Source organism: Protopterus annectens, chromosome 3.part0 (genome assembly GCF_019279795.1).
Source record: "Protopterus annectens isolate FY-2018-M chromosome 3.part0, PAN1.0, whole genome shotgun sequence".
Taxonomy (NCBI): Eukaryota; Metazoa; Chordata; order Ceratodontiformes; family Protopteridae; genus Protopterus; species Protopterus annectens.
Genome location: NC_056731.1, coordinates 1,923,045,216 through 1,923,060,355, shown reverse-complemented (window position 1 = coordinate 1,923,060,355; position 15,140 = coordinate 1,923,045,216). Strand labels below are relative to the sequence as shown.

General features: G+C 35.7%; 1 protein-coding gene across 1 annotated transcript in view; it reads left to right on the top strand.

Moving 5' to 3' along the window:
- Window positions 1–1,617: 1,617 nt before the first annotated feature.
- Window positions 1,618–15,140, top strand: part of LOC122797184 (cyclic nucleotide-binding domain-containing protein 2-like) — a 605,654-nt gene continuing 592,131 nt past the window's right edge. Inside the window, exon 1 of the mRNA XM_044066007.1 lies at window positions 1,618–1,691. Within this exon, the coding sequence (XP_043921942.1) occupies window positions 1,641–1,691 (51 nt within the window). The 5' untranslated portion in view covers window positions 1,618–1,640. The remainder of the gene's footprint in view (window positions 1,692–15,140) is intronic.

The following is a 15,140-nucleotide window of genomic DNA, read 5'->3' as shown; positions in this document are numbered from 1 at the left end:
TTCACATTGTAATATTATTGTATCATTGTCAGTCAACATTCATCTTATCCTATAATCATTCACATTGTAACATTACTGTATCATTTAGTCAGCCAGCATTCATTATCTCATCTGTACCTCTCAGCAGTTTGCCAGACTATATTGAAAAGCCAGAAAACTTAATCAAGGAAGATACTTTCTGTGAATACAGGACTTTACCTACAAGCTCTTTTGTACCATCTGCTGAAAAGATCATCATCTAATCCTGTATGCAGACACATCGTAACATCATCGTATCATTCATTCAGTCAACATTCATCATCCCATCCTGTACGCAGACACATTGTAACATTATTATATCATTCAGTCAGCATCCATCAACTCATCCTGTTTGCTGACACATTGTAACATTGTTATAACACAGCCAATCACATTGTTGGACTTTCACAGCTTCAGATCATCACTCTCTCTCTCTCTCTCTCTCTCTCTCTGCAGTGACAGCATACCTTTACTTTGATTAGTTTGATACACAAGATTTTAAACTATCTGCTGCCACTGAAGAAACGTACTCTCCTTATAGCTTGGTATAGTGTTATTACTCACCATGACTAATTTAGTTGTGTCTATGAAGTGACTAGGAAGGATTTAAGTTTTGTGCTGGGCATGCTAATATAAAATGGACTAGTAAATGTATGTGCTATGACCAGCGGAATCATCATATTTGTGTAAATTATGTTATCACAAGAGTAAAGATCAGACTTGTCTGACTATCTATTACTGCATTTTAAAAACAATACTTATAAAACCATTTCACAGCTCTAACAAATGCTACAAAATATATTTGAATTCTAGACAGTGACATTTTATGTATCAAAAGTACTTATAATTTCTCTATGTTTATCTTTCAGGAAGGGCATGTAATTCTATTCTAATGTAAACTATCTTCTACTGGCATACAAAGGAAAATTCAAATGTATCTAGCTTTATTTTTATCACAATTTTCTAGCTTTATTTTAACACAATTTTCCTACAGTTTTTTATGTATATTTGCTGCAAATATTGCATTAGTTTGGATGGTAGTGGGTAGGCTGAGGTGCAAACCACTCAAATACATCAGATTTGTTCATTTTACTGCTCAGAGCTGTTCATTTACACACTGAAAGATTTTGTCACATGTACTTTGTAGGGATTTTAAAGTAAAAGGTCATGGAAAATGCAGAACATACTAATTCATGATGTTTTGAATTGTAATGGCTTTATTTGGGAAGCAAAAAACTATGATTATGATAGAAAGAGGTATACAAAAAAACTGTTATAGAATGGGTTTCCAGAACTTGTGGAACTTTTGCTATTTTATTACCTATGTTTACTGAAATAAGAAAGTCATTTGCAAAATCACAGCCTAATACTCTGAGAGGCAAAGTGACTGCAGCACTATCACCTGTTGCTCAGACAACAGAAGTGTAATAGTTAAAAAAAGGTAGAACTCTTGTAACAGTTGTCATTGCGTCATGGAGAGCTTGCCAAGTACATGCCAGAACTTGCCATGCAGAGTGTGTCATGCTCTGTTTATCTGAAAAGCAATGTAGATGTAACTGTTACAAGACAACGCATACCCAGAACCCTTTTAATTGAGTGAAAAGTCACCTGCATGAGAAAGGATGCAGCTGGAATGGGATCAGAGCAAGGTCCTTACTGCTGGGCTCAAAAAGGTAAGCCAATTTAGGTGAACAGGACACTAATCTGGAAAGTGTCAGGATAACATGACTGAGAAATAAATATTTTATTCCATGCAATAGTCTTTTCTGGAAGGTACTTGTTTACTCGTTCAGTCATAAGAATAGCTTAGGACTGCAGAAGTCTTCAGAGTCAACTGATTTACATGTAATGACATTTGTAGAATCTGCATATCTTAGTAGTTTAAATTAGGCTGGACATCTTATTATGTGGGTAAGTATAACTGAAAAAAAATGAAATGGTAGATTTACAAAAAGATGGCAACAGCATGATTATGCATAAGGAAACTTTATTCTCAAATAACATAACCCAGAATTGTGTAATATAAAATATAGATAAGTAGATGTCAGAGAAGGAGAAACAGGAGCTTACTCAGTAAGAGTATTTCTGTTGTTATATAATATAACTATGCCACAAAAGTAAAAAAAAATAAGCTGCTATTAAAAGTGTTAGTGCTCAAGAGCAGTAGGGTATCAAAATACAATGTATGTGTGTGTGCGTGTGTGTGTGTGTGTGTGTGTGTGTGTGCGTGTGTGTGTGTGTGTGTGTGTATGTTTGTGTTTAAAGCTGCACATCTGTGTGTGTTGTACATCTGCACTGGCAGAACCGTTAATAGTAATTAATGAATTCTGAGCAATTTTAGCATTTCTAAGTGGAACTTGGCAGACAAAATTACTATAATGCATTTTGTTAATTATCCCATATGTGTAGCTCATATGCAACAATATTCTCCAAATATAAACTTACAGCAAATGTTTCATTTATGCATTTCTGCCTGTGTTAACAGCTACATGTATCAAAAAATGCAAAGTTCTGATCTGAGAAAATTTAACTAGCAGTGTTACTCCTTAAAATGCCTTTTTGAATTGTTTTGTGAGAAAATATTAATTCTAGGTAGCTACTAGTTATGCAGTCCATGCAGTAGCATAGCTAGGATTGGGCAAAAAAGGCAGTCACCCTAGGTGCTGCCTTGTCAAGGGTACAATTCACCAATTTAAAACTAAAAAAATATATATTTTTAATTAAATATCTTTTTTTTACCTTTAAGGGAATGGAAAGATGTACATCCTAAGCTGTCAGCCTCCCACCCCCACTTACATCATCTTGTGTGGACACCACCTCCAAAAGACTTGTGACTGGCTGAGTAGGTAAAGGGGCAGTGCTGCAATGCAGTAAAGACAGTCTCTTTAATTAAATCTTTGCCACCACTGTGAGTTGAGGGCTATCCTCTTCTTTTTGGTATTGAAAGCACTTACTGTGGGTGCATTTGATATGTGGGGAGATAGACTGAGTGGGCAGAAAAAAGCAACCAGTGTCTGAGATAAGTAGGGTTACTTACTAGTATGCTTGTTGTGCATACATGGGCAAATTACTGAAAGGATTGTGGGGAGGAAATGTTTCATTTTGGTGCTTGGTCAGATTTGGACATACCACTGAAGAGATTGTTGGTGGAAAATGTTTCATTTTGGTGCTTGTGCATACTTGGACATACCACTGAAGGGGCCACTGGTGCTCGTTCATACTTGGACATACCACTGAAGGGGTTGTTAGGGGAAATGTTTAATTTTGGTGCTAATGCATACTTGGACATACTAATGAAAGGGTCACTTTGGGAGAATGTTTAATTTCAATGTTTGTGCATACTTGGACATACCAGTGAAGGGGTTGTTAGGGGGAAATGTTTAATTTTGGTGCTTGCACATACTTGGACAGGCTGCTGACGGGGGTCATTAAGGGGAAATGTTTAATTTTAGTGCTTGTGCATACTTGGATATACCACTGAAGGTGCTGTTAGGGGAGATGTTTAATTTTGGTGCTTGTGCAAACTTGGACTTACTACTGAAAGGGTCACTTTGGGAGAATGTTTCATTTCAATGTTTGTGCCTACTTGGACATACCACTGAAGGTGCTGTTAGGGGAAATGTTTAATTTTGGTGCTAATGCATACTTGGACATACTAATGAAAGGGTCACTTTGGGAGAATGTTTCATTTCAATGTTTGTGCATACTTGGACATACCAGTGAAGGGGTTGTTAGGGGGGAATGTTTAATTTTGGTGCTTGCACATACTTGGACAGGCTGCTGAAGGGGTCATTAGGGGGAAATGTTTAATTTTAGTGCTTGTGCATACTTGGACATACCACTGAAGGTGCTGTTAGGGGAGATGTTTAATTTTGGTGCTTGTGCAAACTTGGACTTACTACTGAAAGGGTCACTTTGGGAGAATGTTTCATTTCAATGTTTGTGCCTACTTGGACATACCACTGAAGGGGTTGTTAGGGGAAATGTTTAATTTTGGTGCTAATGCATACTTGGACATACTAATGAAAGGGTCACTTTGGGAGAATGTTTCATTTCAATGTTTGTGCATACTTGGACATACCAGTGAAGGGGTTGTTAGGGGGGAATGTTTAATTTTGGTGCTTGCACATACTTGGACAGGCTGCTGAAGGGGTCATTAGGGGGAAATGTTTAATTTTAGTGCTTGTGCGTACTTGGACATACCACTGAAGGTGCTGTTAGGGGAGATGTTTAATTTTGGTGCTTGTGCAAACTTGGACATACTGATAAAGGGGTCATTGGGGGAAAATGTTTAATTTTCATGCTTGTGTAGGCATGGATAAACAACTGAAGAAGTTGTTGGGGAAATGTGTCAGTTTGGAGTCACTAAAATGTTTGTACATAAATGGATAGATTACTGAAGGGGTCATTATTTGTGTGAAATGTGTTTCATTTTGGTGCTTGTGCATAAATACTTGAACAGACTACTGAAGGGGTTGTTACTTGGGGAAATGTGTTTCATTTGGATGTAATTTGAGTACCTGTACATGGATAGACAGACTACTGAATGGGTTGTTGGGGGAATGTTTTATTTTGGTGCAAGTGCATACTTGGACATACTACTGAAGGGGTTGCTTGAGGAAATGTTTCATTTTGATGCCTGTGTATACTTGGACAGATTACTGAAGGAGTCGATGCAGAAATGTTTAATTTTGGTGCTTGTGCATGCATACAATGGCAGACTACTAAAGAGGTCATTGGGGAAAGTCTTTTCATTTTGACATCAGTGACATGCTTGTGCAGACATGGACAGACTACTGAAGGGGTTGTTGAGGAAATATTAATTTTGGAGTCGGTGAAATGCTTATGCATGTATGGACGAACTACTGAAGGGGTCATTAGAGAAAGGTTTCATTTTGGCACTTGTGCATAGTTGGACATACTACTGAAGGGGTCACTTGGGGAAATGTATCATTTTGGTGCTTTTGCATACATACTTGGACAAACTACTGAAGGGGGCACTTAGGGGAAATGTTTCACTGAGATGTCACTTGAGTGCTTGTGCATACACGGACAGACAGACCACTGTGTGCATACCTGGACTTAGTACTGAAGGGGTTGCCTGGGAAATGTTTCATTTTGTAGTCAGTCAAGTGCTTGAGTGTATTTGGGCATATCAAGGGGGGTCACTTGGGGAAATGTTTCATTTTTTAGTCAGTCAAGTGCTTGAGCATATTTGGGCATACTACTGAAGGGGTTGCTTGGGCAAATGTTTCATTCTGTAGTCTGTCAAGTACTTGTGCAGACAAGGACAAACTACTGAAGGGATCTTTGGGGGAAATGTTTCATTTGGTGTCATTGAAGTGCATGTGCATACGTGGACTAACTACTGCAGGAATCCAGGACATTTAGAGAAAGAAAGCAAATAATGCAGCTACATTGCTTGATAGCCAGCAATGCAGCAAAGCTAGTCATAATTTTAATGTATATTATCCTTTATTTTAAAACAAAGATATAGTAATTCCTTCCATATGACTCACAGAAGATTAAACCCCTTGATAATCAAGCTTAGTGAAATTTAAGTGTTTTTGAGTGGAAGAGCTCCCCTGCTTCCCCAATGTGTGGGTGAGCCACTCGCACCCTCCAAATTTCGGGTTGCTATTAGATGACCGAAGACGCATTATATTGAATGCGTCTTGGTCGAACTTAAAACAACAAAAATGCAAAATAGCAAAGTGGCTTTTAAACAAATTATTTCCCAGGGAAAGAATTTGCTTGGCCGCTTCCATTACTTTACCGATTTCGGCACTGTAGTGCAATCTCGGAGGATAATTAGGCTTCAGGCTGACAGAACACCTGGACTAAATAATAAGGTTTCACTGAAACCTTTTCTTAGGAACAGGGCTTTGAAACATTGATTATTATGTTTGGTCACATCTTCTAATATTTGTACATATTTGTTACAGTTTTACTACTTTCTAATTTTATAGAGCATGTTTTTACAGTTTTTTACATATATTTTTAGTTCACTATTTATATGATTGATTGTTTATATAGTGTTTGTATAGTGTATGCCTTTAACTTTTATTTATTCAATCAAGATGCTGTTAACTGATTAGATATGACCTAGATGTATCATTATTCAAACAAGAGCAGCAGTTACTGTAGTTTGTCTGAGGAAGCAGAGAGGACTCTGTGAAAGCGCTTACATGTTTTATATTTTTACTACTTTGTATTAAAGTGTTGTTTTTCCGTGTGTATTCCAATGAGTTGTTGGCTTTTTTGGAACAATCTCAGAGTTGGTATATTAAATAAGGGGGTGGGGGGCACAGCCCCCCACTTTATGTATTATTTAAATTTTCTTTTCTTTTTTTGGAGCAGCGATTTTTTTCCAAGGGAAGAAAGTCGTTGTTCTGAGCTTTCGAAATTGTAAGCTTTCGCTTACATGGGTTCGATTATTCATAGTTTGCTTTTTTAAGTGTTTGATGATATAATATAGACCCCAAATTTCTATTACTAGTCTCCTCTTGATCATTGAAAAAAGTAATATATGTCTCTGCCTCTCATGAAAGCAGTGTCAAGGGGACATACCTCTTAGCCACTTAGTGCAAGAAATCTGGATAAATCCTAAAATAATGGTGTCAAAGGCCCAAAGATAGGGGCAGTTTTTAAATATTTATTTTATTATTTATTTATTTTCAGTTTGATTACCGGGGAAGTCCACTGGGCCAAGAAGTGCCCATTTTCAGTGGAGGCCCGGGGAGAAAAGCTCCATCTGCAATACAGTACAATAAAGGTTACAAAATACAAAACAAAAGGTTACATAATAGAGATGAAATACAAGAGTAGATTCATACATTCAAAAAACTGCAAGTGTAATATACATCATGAGACAGTTTAAAAAATCAGAACATTTTTTTTTTTTTTTGCTCTTTAGAAGTATACAATATTTACAAGCTTGGAGTTTATTTAAAGTTTGCTAGTTCAGGTTCTTTAGAGAAATTAGATTAAGCTTGAGAGTATAGTAGAGCAGGAGTATGGAGAGCTTAGTGGGAAGAGTTATGTAGGGTGAAAGCAGGACCATTTCCGTTTGGAAGATAGGTGTAGGAAGAGTTGGTTTTTGAAGGATTCAATGTTAGGTATAGTCCTAAGTGAAGGAGGGAGAGAGTTCCGTTTTTTACCTAGAGAGAAGGAGAGTAGAAGCTGGCTGGTGGGACGTTTGGGTTTGTTAATGGAGATTAGGTTTTGGTGTTCAGATCTCAGAGATCTGTTTGGGATGTAAGGGGGAAGAATGTTCTTTAAGGCTGGGTATTTATCAGGGGAGAATATTAATTTGTGAGCGTTAGTTAGTTGGAGATAGTCTGGTGGTTAGGGAGTTCTAACCAATTCAGAGATTGAAGGCAGAGGCAGTGGTGAGTTGATGTTTTGGATTTAGTGGCAAATTTGGAGATCTTATTATAGCAATATTATATTATAATATTATATTATAATTATATTGCTCGTATAAAGTTTAAACTTAGTTGCTAGAATAACAGGATTTGCATTAGTGTGCATTTTCTGAAGGAAATGAAGTCAGAAACACAACCATATGTCATTATGTAATGAGCTCAGTCCTTACTAATGTACCAGAAGTCAGAAACACAAACATATGTCATTATGTAATGAGCTCAGTCCTTACTAATGTACCAGAAGTCAGAAACACAAACATATGTCATTATGTAATGAGCTCAGTCCTTACTAATGTACCAGAAGTCAGAAACACAACCATATGTCATTATGTAATGAGCTCAGTCCTTACTAATGTACCAGAAAGCCACAAATTGTAGGAGATGAAAATGACATTCTGGAAAGATCTGGACAGTTAGTATGGTTAGAAGTCAGGGCTAAATATTCAGCATATCTTGCTGAATACTCTGAAATTCTGTTTGTTGCCTAGGTGAACTAATGAAAAAGGTCAATCAAAAATGAGGCCTCACTGTACTCTGTATTTTTTAATAGGCTTCTTGAGGTCTCCATTAGAGTACTTTGAAATAATCACAATTACCGCAGATTTGCAATATAACAAATCATGCTGCCCAAAGTAGTATATTGTATGTCTGAGGCAGAGATTGGTGTAGGGCTTTGGTAACCTCTTTCTTTGGTGTTTAAGCAACTGAAGAGCATCATAAAATAGGACAGGTATATGTAAAGCAGTATACAAACAGTTATTGGATATGATATTTAGGATTATTACTTGGCTTTTATCAAATGTATGTTTATAATTAAAATGAAGCTAACTTTAGCCTGGAGCCTCTGTAGGAGGTATTTGGACGATATAGTGTTGTTTTGGACAGGAAATAAGAAGAAGTTTGAGGAATTTATGATTTATATGAAACATACTACTAACTTCCTGGATTTTACTTGCACTCTTTCTAGTGAACGTCTGCAGTACCTGGATGTCGAGGTATATAAGGTTAATAACAAGTTTGAAACCAAGATATTCAGGAAACCTACTTTTTGTAATTCTTTCCTTCATTATAAGAGTGCTCACCCCCACATTGTAAAAAGAATATAGTGAAGGGTCAATTTGTTCGAGGTAGTCGGATGACAAGTTTGGATACTGACTACCAAATAGAGTGTGATTTACTAGAAAAATTGTTTTTGGAAAGAGGTTATCCTTTGGAATTTATAAATAAATTTAAGGTTGAGGTAACAGTAGGTAGACAGACTAAATTTAAATTGATACAAGGATCTAAAGAACACTTCTATGGTGGAGAATCACAGAAAGAAAAATCAAATTTTAAGGAAGCTATAATATTAGAATATAATGCCCTTAATGAAATTACTAAAAAAAATTTCAACAGGGAATTGGATTGGTTTGCCTTACTTTCAGATTTGGATAAATTACCTACTGACCCATTGAAGGTGGTTTATAAAAACTCTCAAAGTCTCAAGAATATTTTTGAAAATAGTGGCAATAATATTGTAAATAATAGAAAGAGATTAGGGACATATAAGTGTGGGCATTGTTCCCCATGTGGGAACATTATGAATACTGATAAAATTTATATTGAGAGTAGGAACAGATGGGTCAATTTGTTTGTTTGTTTGTGTCTTTCGGCTTTTCCCGGTTAGGGGTCGCCACAGCGGAACTCCGGTCCGCTAATGATTGGTAGTGGATTTTTACTTACTGGGTTACCAGCCCTGATGCATAACCTTCAATGAAGGCACGCCCCATTCATGTATGCCTCCACACAGAAGACGCTCTAGCTGAGAATCGAACGGGACGTTTTGCTATGAGGCGACAACGCTACCACAGCACCACCACCGCAGTACACAGATGGGTCAATATATAGGTTATTATAACTGTGAAGCCAAAGGTATAGTGTATTTAGCTATGTGCCTAGAGTGTAGATCCTTTTACGTCTGTAAGACTGAACATATGTTAAGGAGAAGGATCTACGAGCATAAATATGACATAACAACTAAAAAAGAAACTAATGCTTTATATAAGCACACAAAGTTTTGTTTGAAAGCAGAATTTTCTTTTTTGTGCTGGAACAGGTAAAGAATGAAATAAGGGGAGGGTCATGAGAGGAGAAAATTGAATTTAGAGAATTGTGGTGGCAAGTTACCCTGGAAGCAGGAAATCCCCTGGGCGAAATGATTATGTTTCTATCCTACCCTTATTAAAACTAAGATCTGCTAAGCTCTAAGTATTTTGAGGCGTAATATTCATTTTTAGCCAGTAGATGGTACTATTGTATTACAACCCTTTATGTTAGGATATATATGTGTGTATATATATATATATATATATATATATATATATATATATATATATATATATATATATTTTTTTTTTAAGTGAGGGAGAAAACATGTTTTAAACAGGTTTTAAATTAATTATTTATTTATGTGATGCAATGTATTGTAATATATTTCATTAACACTGCTTTATTAATTTGGGAAAATGTGCAATATTTTCAAACAAGTTTATTAAGATGTGTTTTTAAAAGGTAATAGTTAGACATTGAATCAATGTCATTGGGTATTTTAAGACTTTATTTTTTATTCCTATTGGTCTGTAATTAATTAATGGAAGTATATATTCTTTAGTTTATGTTACACTGGTCATCTGATGAAGTCTTGCAGTGGAGAGAGGAAAACGCGTGTATTGTGAATTGCATTAATGACAATTTTTCAGTGTTTGTGGCTTCCTACGTACTTGTGTGTATTGAATAAACTGGCTTAATTTAGCACCTCGTAGTATCTTTGGCTCAGAGGTACGTTCTATGTGTAGATAACTTTAGCTTAGACACTTCTTTTACTGATTACTAGCATGCACATTGGATATATACCTAACATGGTTTGTTTAATACAGTAACAGAAGAATTGTGTATGTGTGTGTGTGTGTGTGTGTGTGTGTGTGTGTGTGTGTGTGTGTGTGTGTGTGTGTGTGTGTGTGTGTTTGACTCTATAGGTTAGTACTAGGCTATCTGCCCTTGTGGGCCATTTTACATCTAGCCATATTTCCCATCTCAAAGGTTATACTCAAATCCTGTACCATGTGAGTATGACAAAAAAACAGTATGACTCATACTGTCAGAAACAATTTAATGCAAGGGGACTTTTTTTCTTTTTTTCCAATTTTTGTTTTCTTCTGTTGCTTACTTGCTTACACTTTGCATTTATCTTTATTTATGTTTGGGGCTCATTTTATAACTGAAATAAGGCACTTGGAGGTAGAGCTTATATTGTCTAGTACAGCAGGCCCCTGTTGGTAAACAGTAAACACAATCAGTGTAAGTGACTATTCTCTTATTCTTATGCTACTGGGGCCTGCTGTTAGCAGGCACTAAACCTCACACTGCTGTGTAGATGATCCTTGAACTAGCAGTAACTATTAACACATTGTGTAGAAGGAGCTGTCAATAAAATGTAAACTTCAGGAACAAATGGTGTTGCAATACACATTAAACTCTTTTGTGCAGTGTACATGCATATATAAAATCTACTGAACAGTCAGGATGTATACTGTAGCTGCTTCTACCTTGGGTCCTGATTTTTCTGTTTGTGCCACAGACGCAGTCAGTTCATGTTTTTCTGTGTTGCAGTTCATATTTACCAAGCTATTAATAATATAATTTGTTATGCTGATATTGGCATTTGGACTGTACCTGTAAAGAGATGTGGATTGTGCTGAATTCTGCTTTATTTTTAATACATGTGTGGTTTCTTTAAATTGATAAAATTGTGCTGTGTTTGGTTATGTATCATATGTCAGTGAAATGATTAACTCTGAACATGCAAACTTTCAATGAAACTTCCTGCTTGGACATGCTTTTGAGCCTCTTGTTAAAAAAAAAAAAAAAAGTTTTTTTCTTTTGCTTGGGGTGGTAGACAAATGAGGGTTTCAAGCTGGTTTCCAAATGGCCTAGCTACTCCTCTGTGTCCACGAGACCACTGAGAAGCATAGCTCAATCCCCCAACCACTCCAGAGCATTATTTAGTTAAGTGCCTTGCACAGAATCAGACAGTAGGCAAATTTAGGTGGATGGAATTAAACCAATAACCAAAACGGTGTCTGGAAAAACGAATCAGGAGTATAAAACAAATAGTTCAATCCTTTATTGAGCCCAAACGCTAGTCACAAAACTTCACCATCATAAACGCCTTAAACCATATAGATGCGTTTTCGTCAAAAAAGTTCGACTTCATCAGATGACAAAGGCAATTTAATTCCTCATATTTATACAATTACTAATTAAGTAAAACCATTCCCCCCGAGTTTAAAACAACCAATTATATTGACACCTATAGATATTTAAAAGTGGACAAACCAAGAATTCCTTCCATATTCAGTATTCCTAAAATCCACAAAAGTGAAACTGATCCTCCATTTAGACCCATAGTGTCCGCTGAAGGATCTAAAACACATCCCTTAGCCAAGTATGTTGATACAAAATTAAAAAAATTATGGGTAGGAAGAGAATTCATTTTGAAGGATTCCTGGGATTTGTTGAAAGCTATTTCCTATGATTTATATCAAGAAGATTTGTTGTTCATTACTATAGATATAGTAGACTTATTTTCCTCGATACCTTGGAAAGAAGGTATGGAAATGTTTGAAGAAATAGTCTACCAAGACCAGGAATTATCTCAAAATGATAAATTAGTTAATACATGGTTAATGGAAATGGTTTTAAAGAACAATTTTTTATATTTTAATGGTGAATGCTTTCAACAAACCCAAGGAGTAGCCATGGGGGCAGCCTGCGCCCCGACTTTTGCTAACTTGGTTTTAGCTAAATGGGAGGAGCAATATGTTTTAAACACAGAATTTAGAAATCATTGGAAGTTATACCGAAGGTTTTTAGATGATATTGTGATTTTTTGGAGGGGAAGAAGGGAGAAATTTGAAGAGTTTATGGTGTACTTAAATGAAACTACCAAATTTCTAAGATTTACGTATAAGATGTCTGATATAAAATTGCAGTACTTGGATGTTGAAATTTATAAGGTAAATAATAAATTGGAAACAAGAGTATTTAGAAAAGAAACCTATTGCAACTCTTTTCTGCACTATGATAGTGCCCACCCCCTGCACTGCAAGAAAAATATAATGAAGGGTCAGTTTGTGAGGGGGAGCCGGATAACCAGTGCAGATGGAGATTTTTTAATAGAATGTAATTTATTGGAAAGGATGTTCCTTGAAAGGGGATACCCTTCTAAATTTATCAAAGAAATAAGGGATGAAGTGGAAAAAGGCAGAATAAATAAATTCCAACCAATTTTAAATAAAGGGGGATGTGATGAAATAGGAAAGAATAATAAAGAAAACAATGGCTCTAATTTTGAGCAGGCCTTAGTTTTAGAATATAATGTAATAAATAACAACATCAAAAAGAAGTTTTTGAAAGAATGGGAAAGGTTTGTAGCCATTACAGATATAGATAAAATACCTAAAATTCCCCAAAAGGTGACCTACAAAAATTCTCAGAACATAAGGAGTATTTTAGAGAATAAACAACAGATAAGGAATAAAAAGAAAATGGGCACCTATAAATGTGGTCACTGTAATCAATGTAACCACATTATGAACATCGATAGGTTTTATTTGGAAAGTAGGAGTAAATGGCTTATGAGCAGGGGGCTTTACAATTGTGAGTCTAAGGGCTTAGTATACCTGGCCTCTTGTACAGTTTGTAAATCCTTCTATGTAGGAAAAACTGAAAGAATGTTGAAGAGAAGGATATACGAACATTTATACGAGATGGCAACAGGTAAGGATACAAATGCTTTATTTAAACATTTAAAGAAGTGCCCAGACTCAAAATTAACTTTTTTGGTATTGGAGCAAGTTAAATTTGATAGTATAGGGGACCCTGGGAAGAAAAAATTGAATTCAGGGAATTGTGGTGGCAATTAACCCTGGACGCAGGGAACCCCCAGGGTTGAATGAGTATATTTCCATCCTGCCCTTATTAAAGTTAAGAACAGCTAAATTGTGACTGTAATTCATTGGTATAGTAATCTAGACAAAGGGGATGAAACTTGACTTGATGCACTGGTTTACAAAGCTATAATTATGCTGAGTATAGATTTATCAAATTAATTTGTCCATCATATATATATAACATTATACCACGAAAAATTTTTTAATGTGGAAAATGAATGATTCCTGTATAGACAGAATTCACATTTTTAGATTACTTTTTATGTAAACAGAAGGTTTTGAAAGGAATTAAAAGGTGGAATTTTAATTTAAATGAATTATTAATGAAATATTTAAATGAAGAGGTTTGCATTAATATAATTGGTTGTTTTAAACTTGGGGGAATGGTTTTACTTAATTAGTAATTGTATAAATATGAGGAATTAAATGGCCTTTGTCATCTGATGAAGTCGAACTTTTTTGACGAAAATGCATCTATATGGTATGGTTTAAAGCGTTTATGGTGGTGAAGTTTTGTGACTAGCGTTTGGGCTCAATAAAGGATTGAACTATTTGTTTTATACTCCTGATTCGTTTTTCCAGACACCGTTTTGGTTATTGGTGTATTTGGTTCTGGTTTCTGCTTTTATTGCTTTTTGGATGGAATTAAACACTTGGCCACAGGAAGTTGCTTATTAACAGTGCAAAGCCTTAATACCATGTGCTAACCATACCTCTCAACTGTGCAGATTTTCATAGAATGTCCAGATTTTTGCCTCATATTTTTCATTTGTTTCTCATAAAACCATATTTTTCTGGCAAATCACTGGCAAATCATTGAGGACTGAAGTCAGAAAATAATGGCAAACATTTGAGTTTCAGACTTCATATCATTCAGAAAAATTCATGTTAATGCAAAACCGGTTATTCTATAAACTTTAAGTTTGTAAGAACAGTATTTAGAAAGTGTCCATATTTTTGGGCGTTTATCCTCACATTATTTGTGGCTTTGTCCAGATTTCTTGTTCTAAGAGGTTGAGAGGTATGCTAACTGCTAAATATAAATTTTAGCTGGGTAAGCCCAATGGGCACAAGTGTTACTTTTCAGTAGAAACCTTGAAACACTATCTAGTTAAGTGATTTGCTTAGAATAAAGTGGTAGACAAATGGACATGGAAAGAATAAAACCCACTTCCTTAAACAGCAGATTGTTAATAGCTAAGAGCTTTGATCCACTGAGCTAACTGTTAGGTTATAATAAAGATCCCAACACTTTTTTTTAGAATTGCTGTGGGATCGTTTGCATTCACCTGTGCTACCAACAAGTAAGGCAGGAGGGAATTCAACTTAGCATCTTATCCAAAAACAGCAATCCTTAAGAATGTAGCACCCTTCTTATACTATACTGCTCTGACAGTATGATGAAATTAATTTAAGCACCTGCTGAAGGAATAGAACCCACAATCTTCTGATACAGATAAGTGTAAGACCTGTTGAACAACTGGCAGTCTTAGTTCTCAGTTGCTTATTGTTTCTATACAGAATATAGATAGTAATGCATATTTTCAGTCTGCCAGCTAAGTATGAGGCTGACATTTTAGTGATACACTATCATCTCACATATTCATGAGACATTAAACTGAGGTCCCATCTGCTTCATTTAGTCATTGTTCAGGTGGATATAATGGTACCTGTCGAAAAGAGTATGATAAGTTCCCCGATAGCT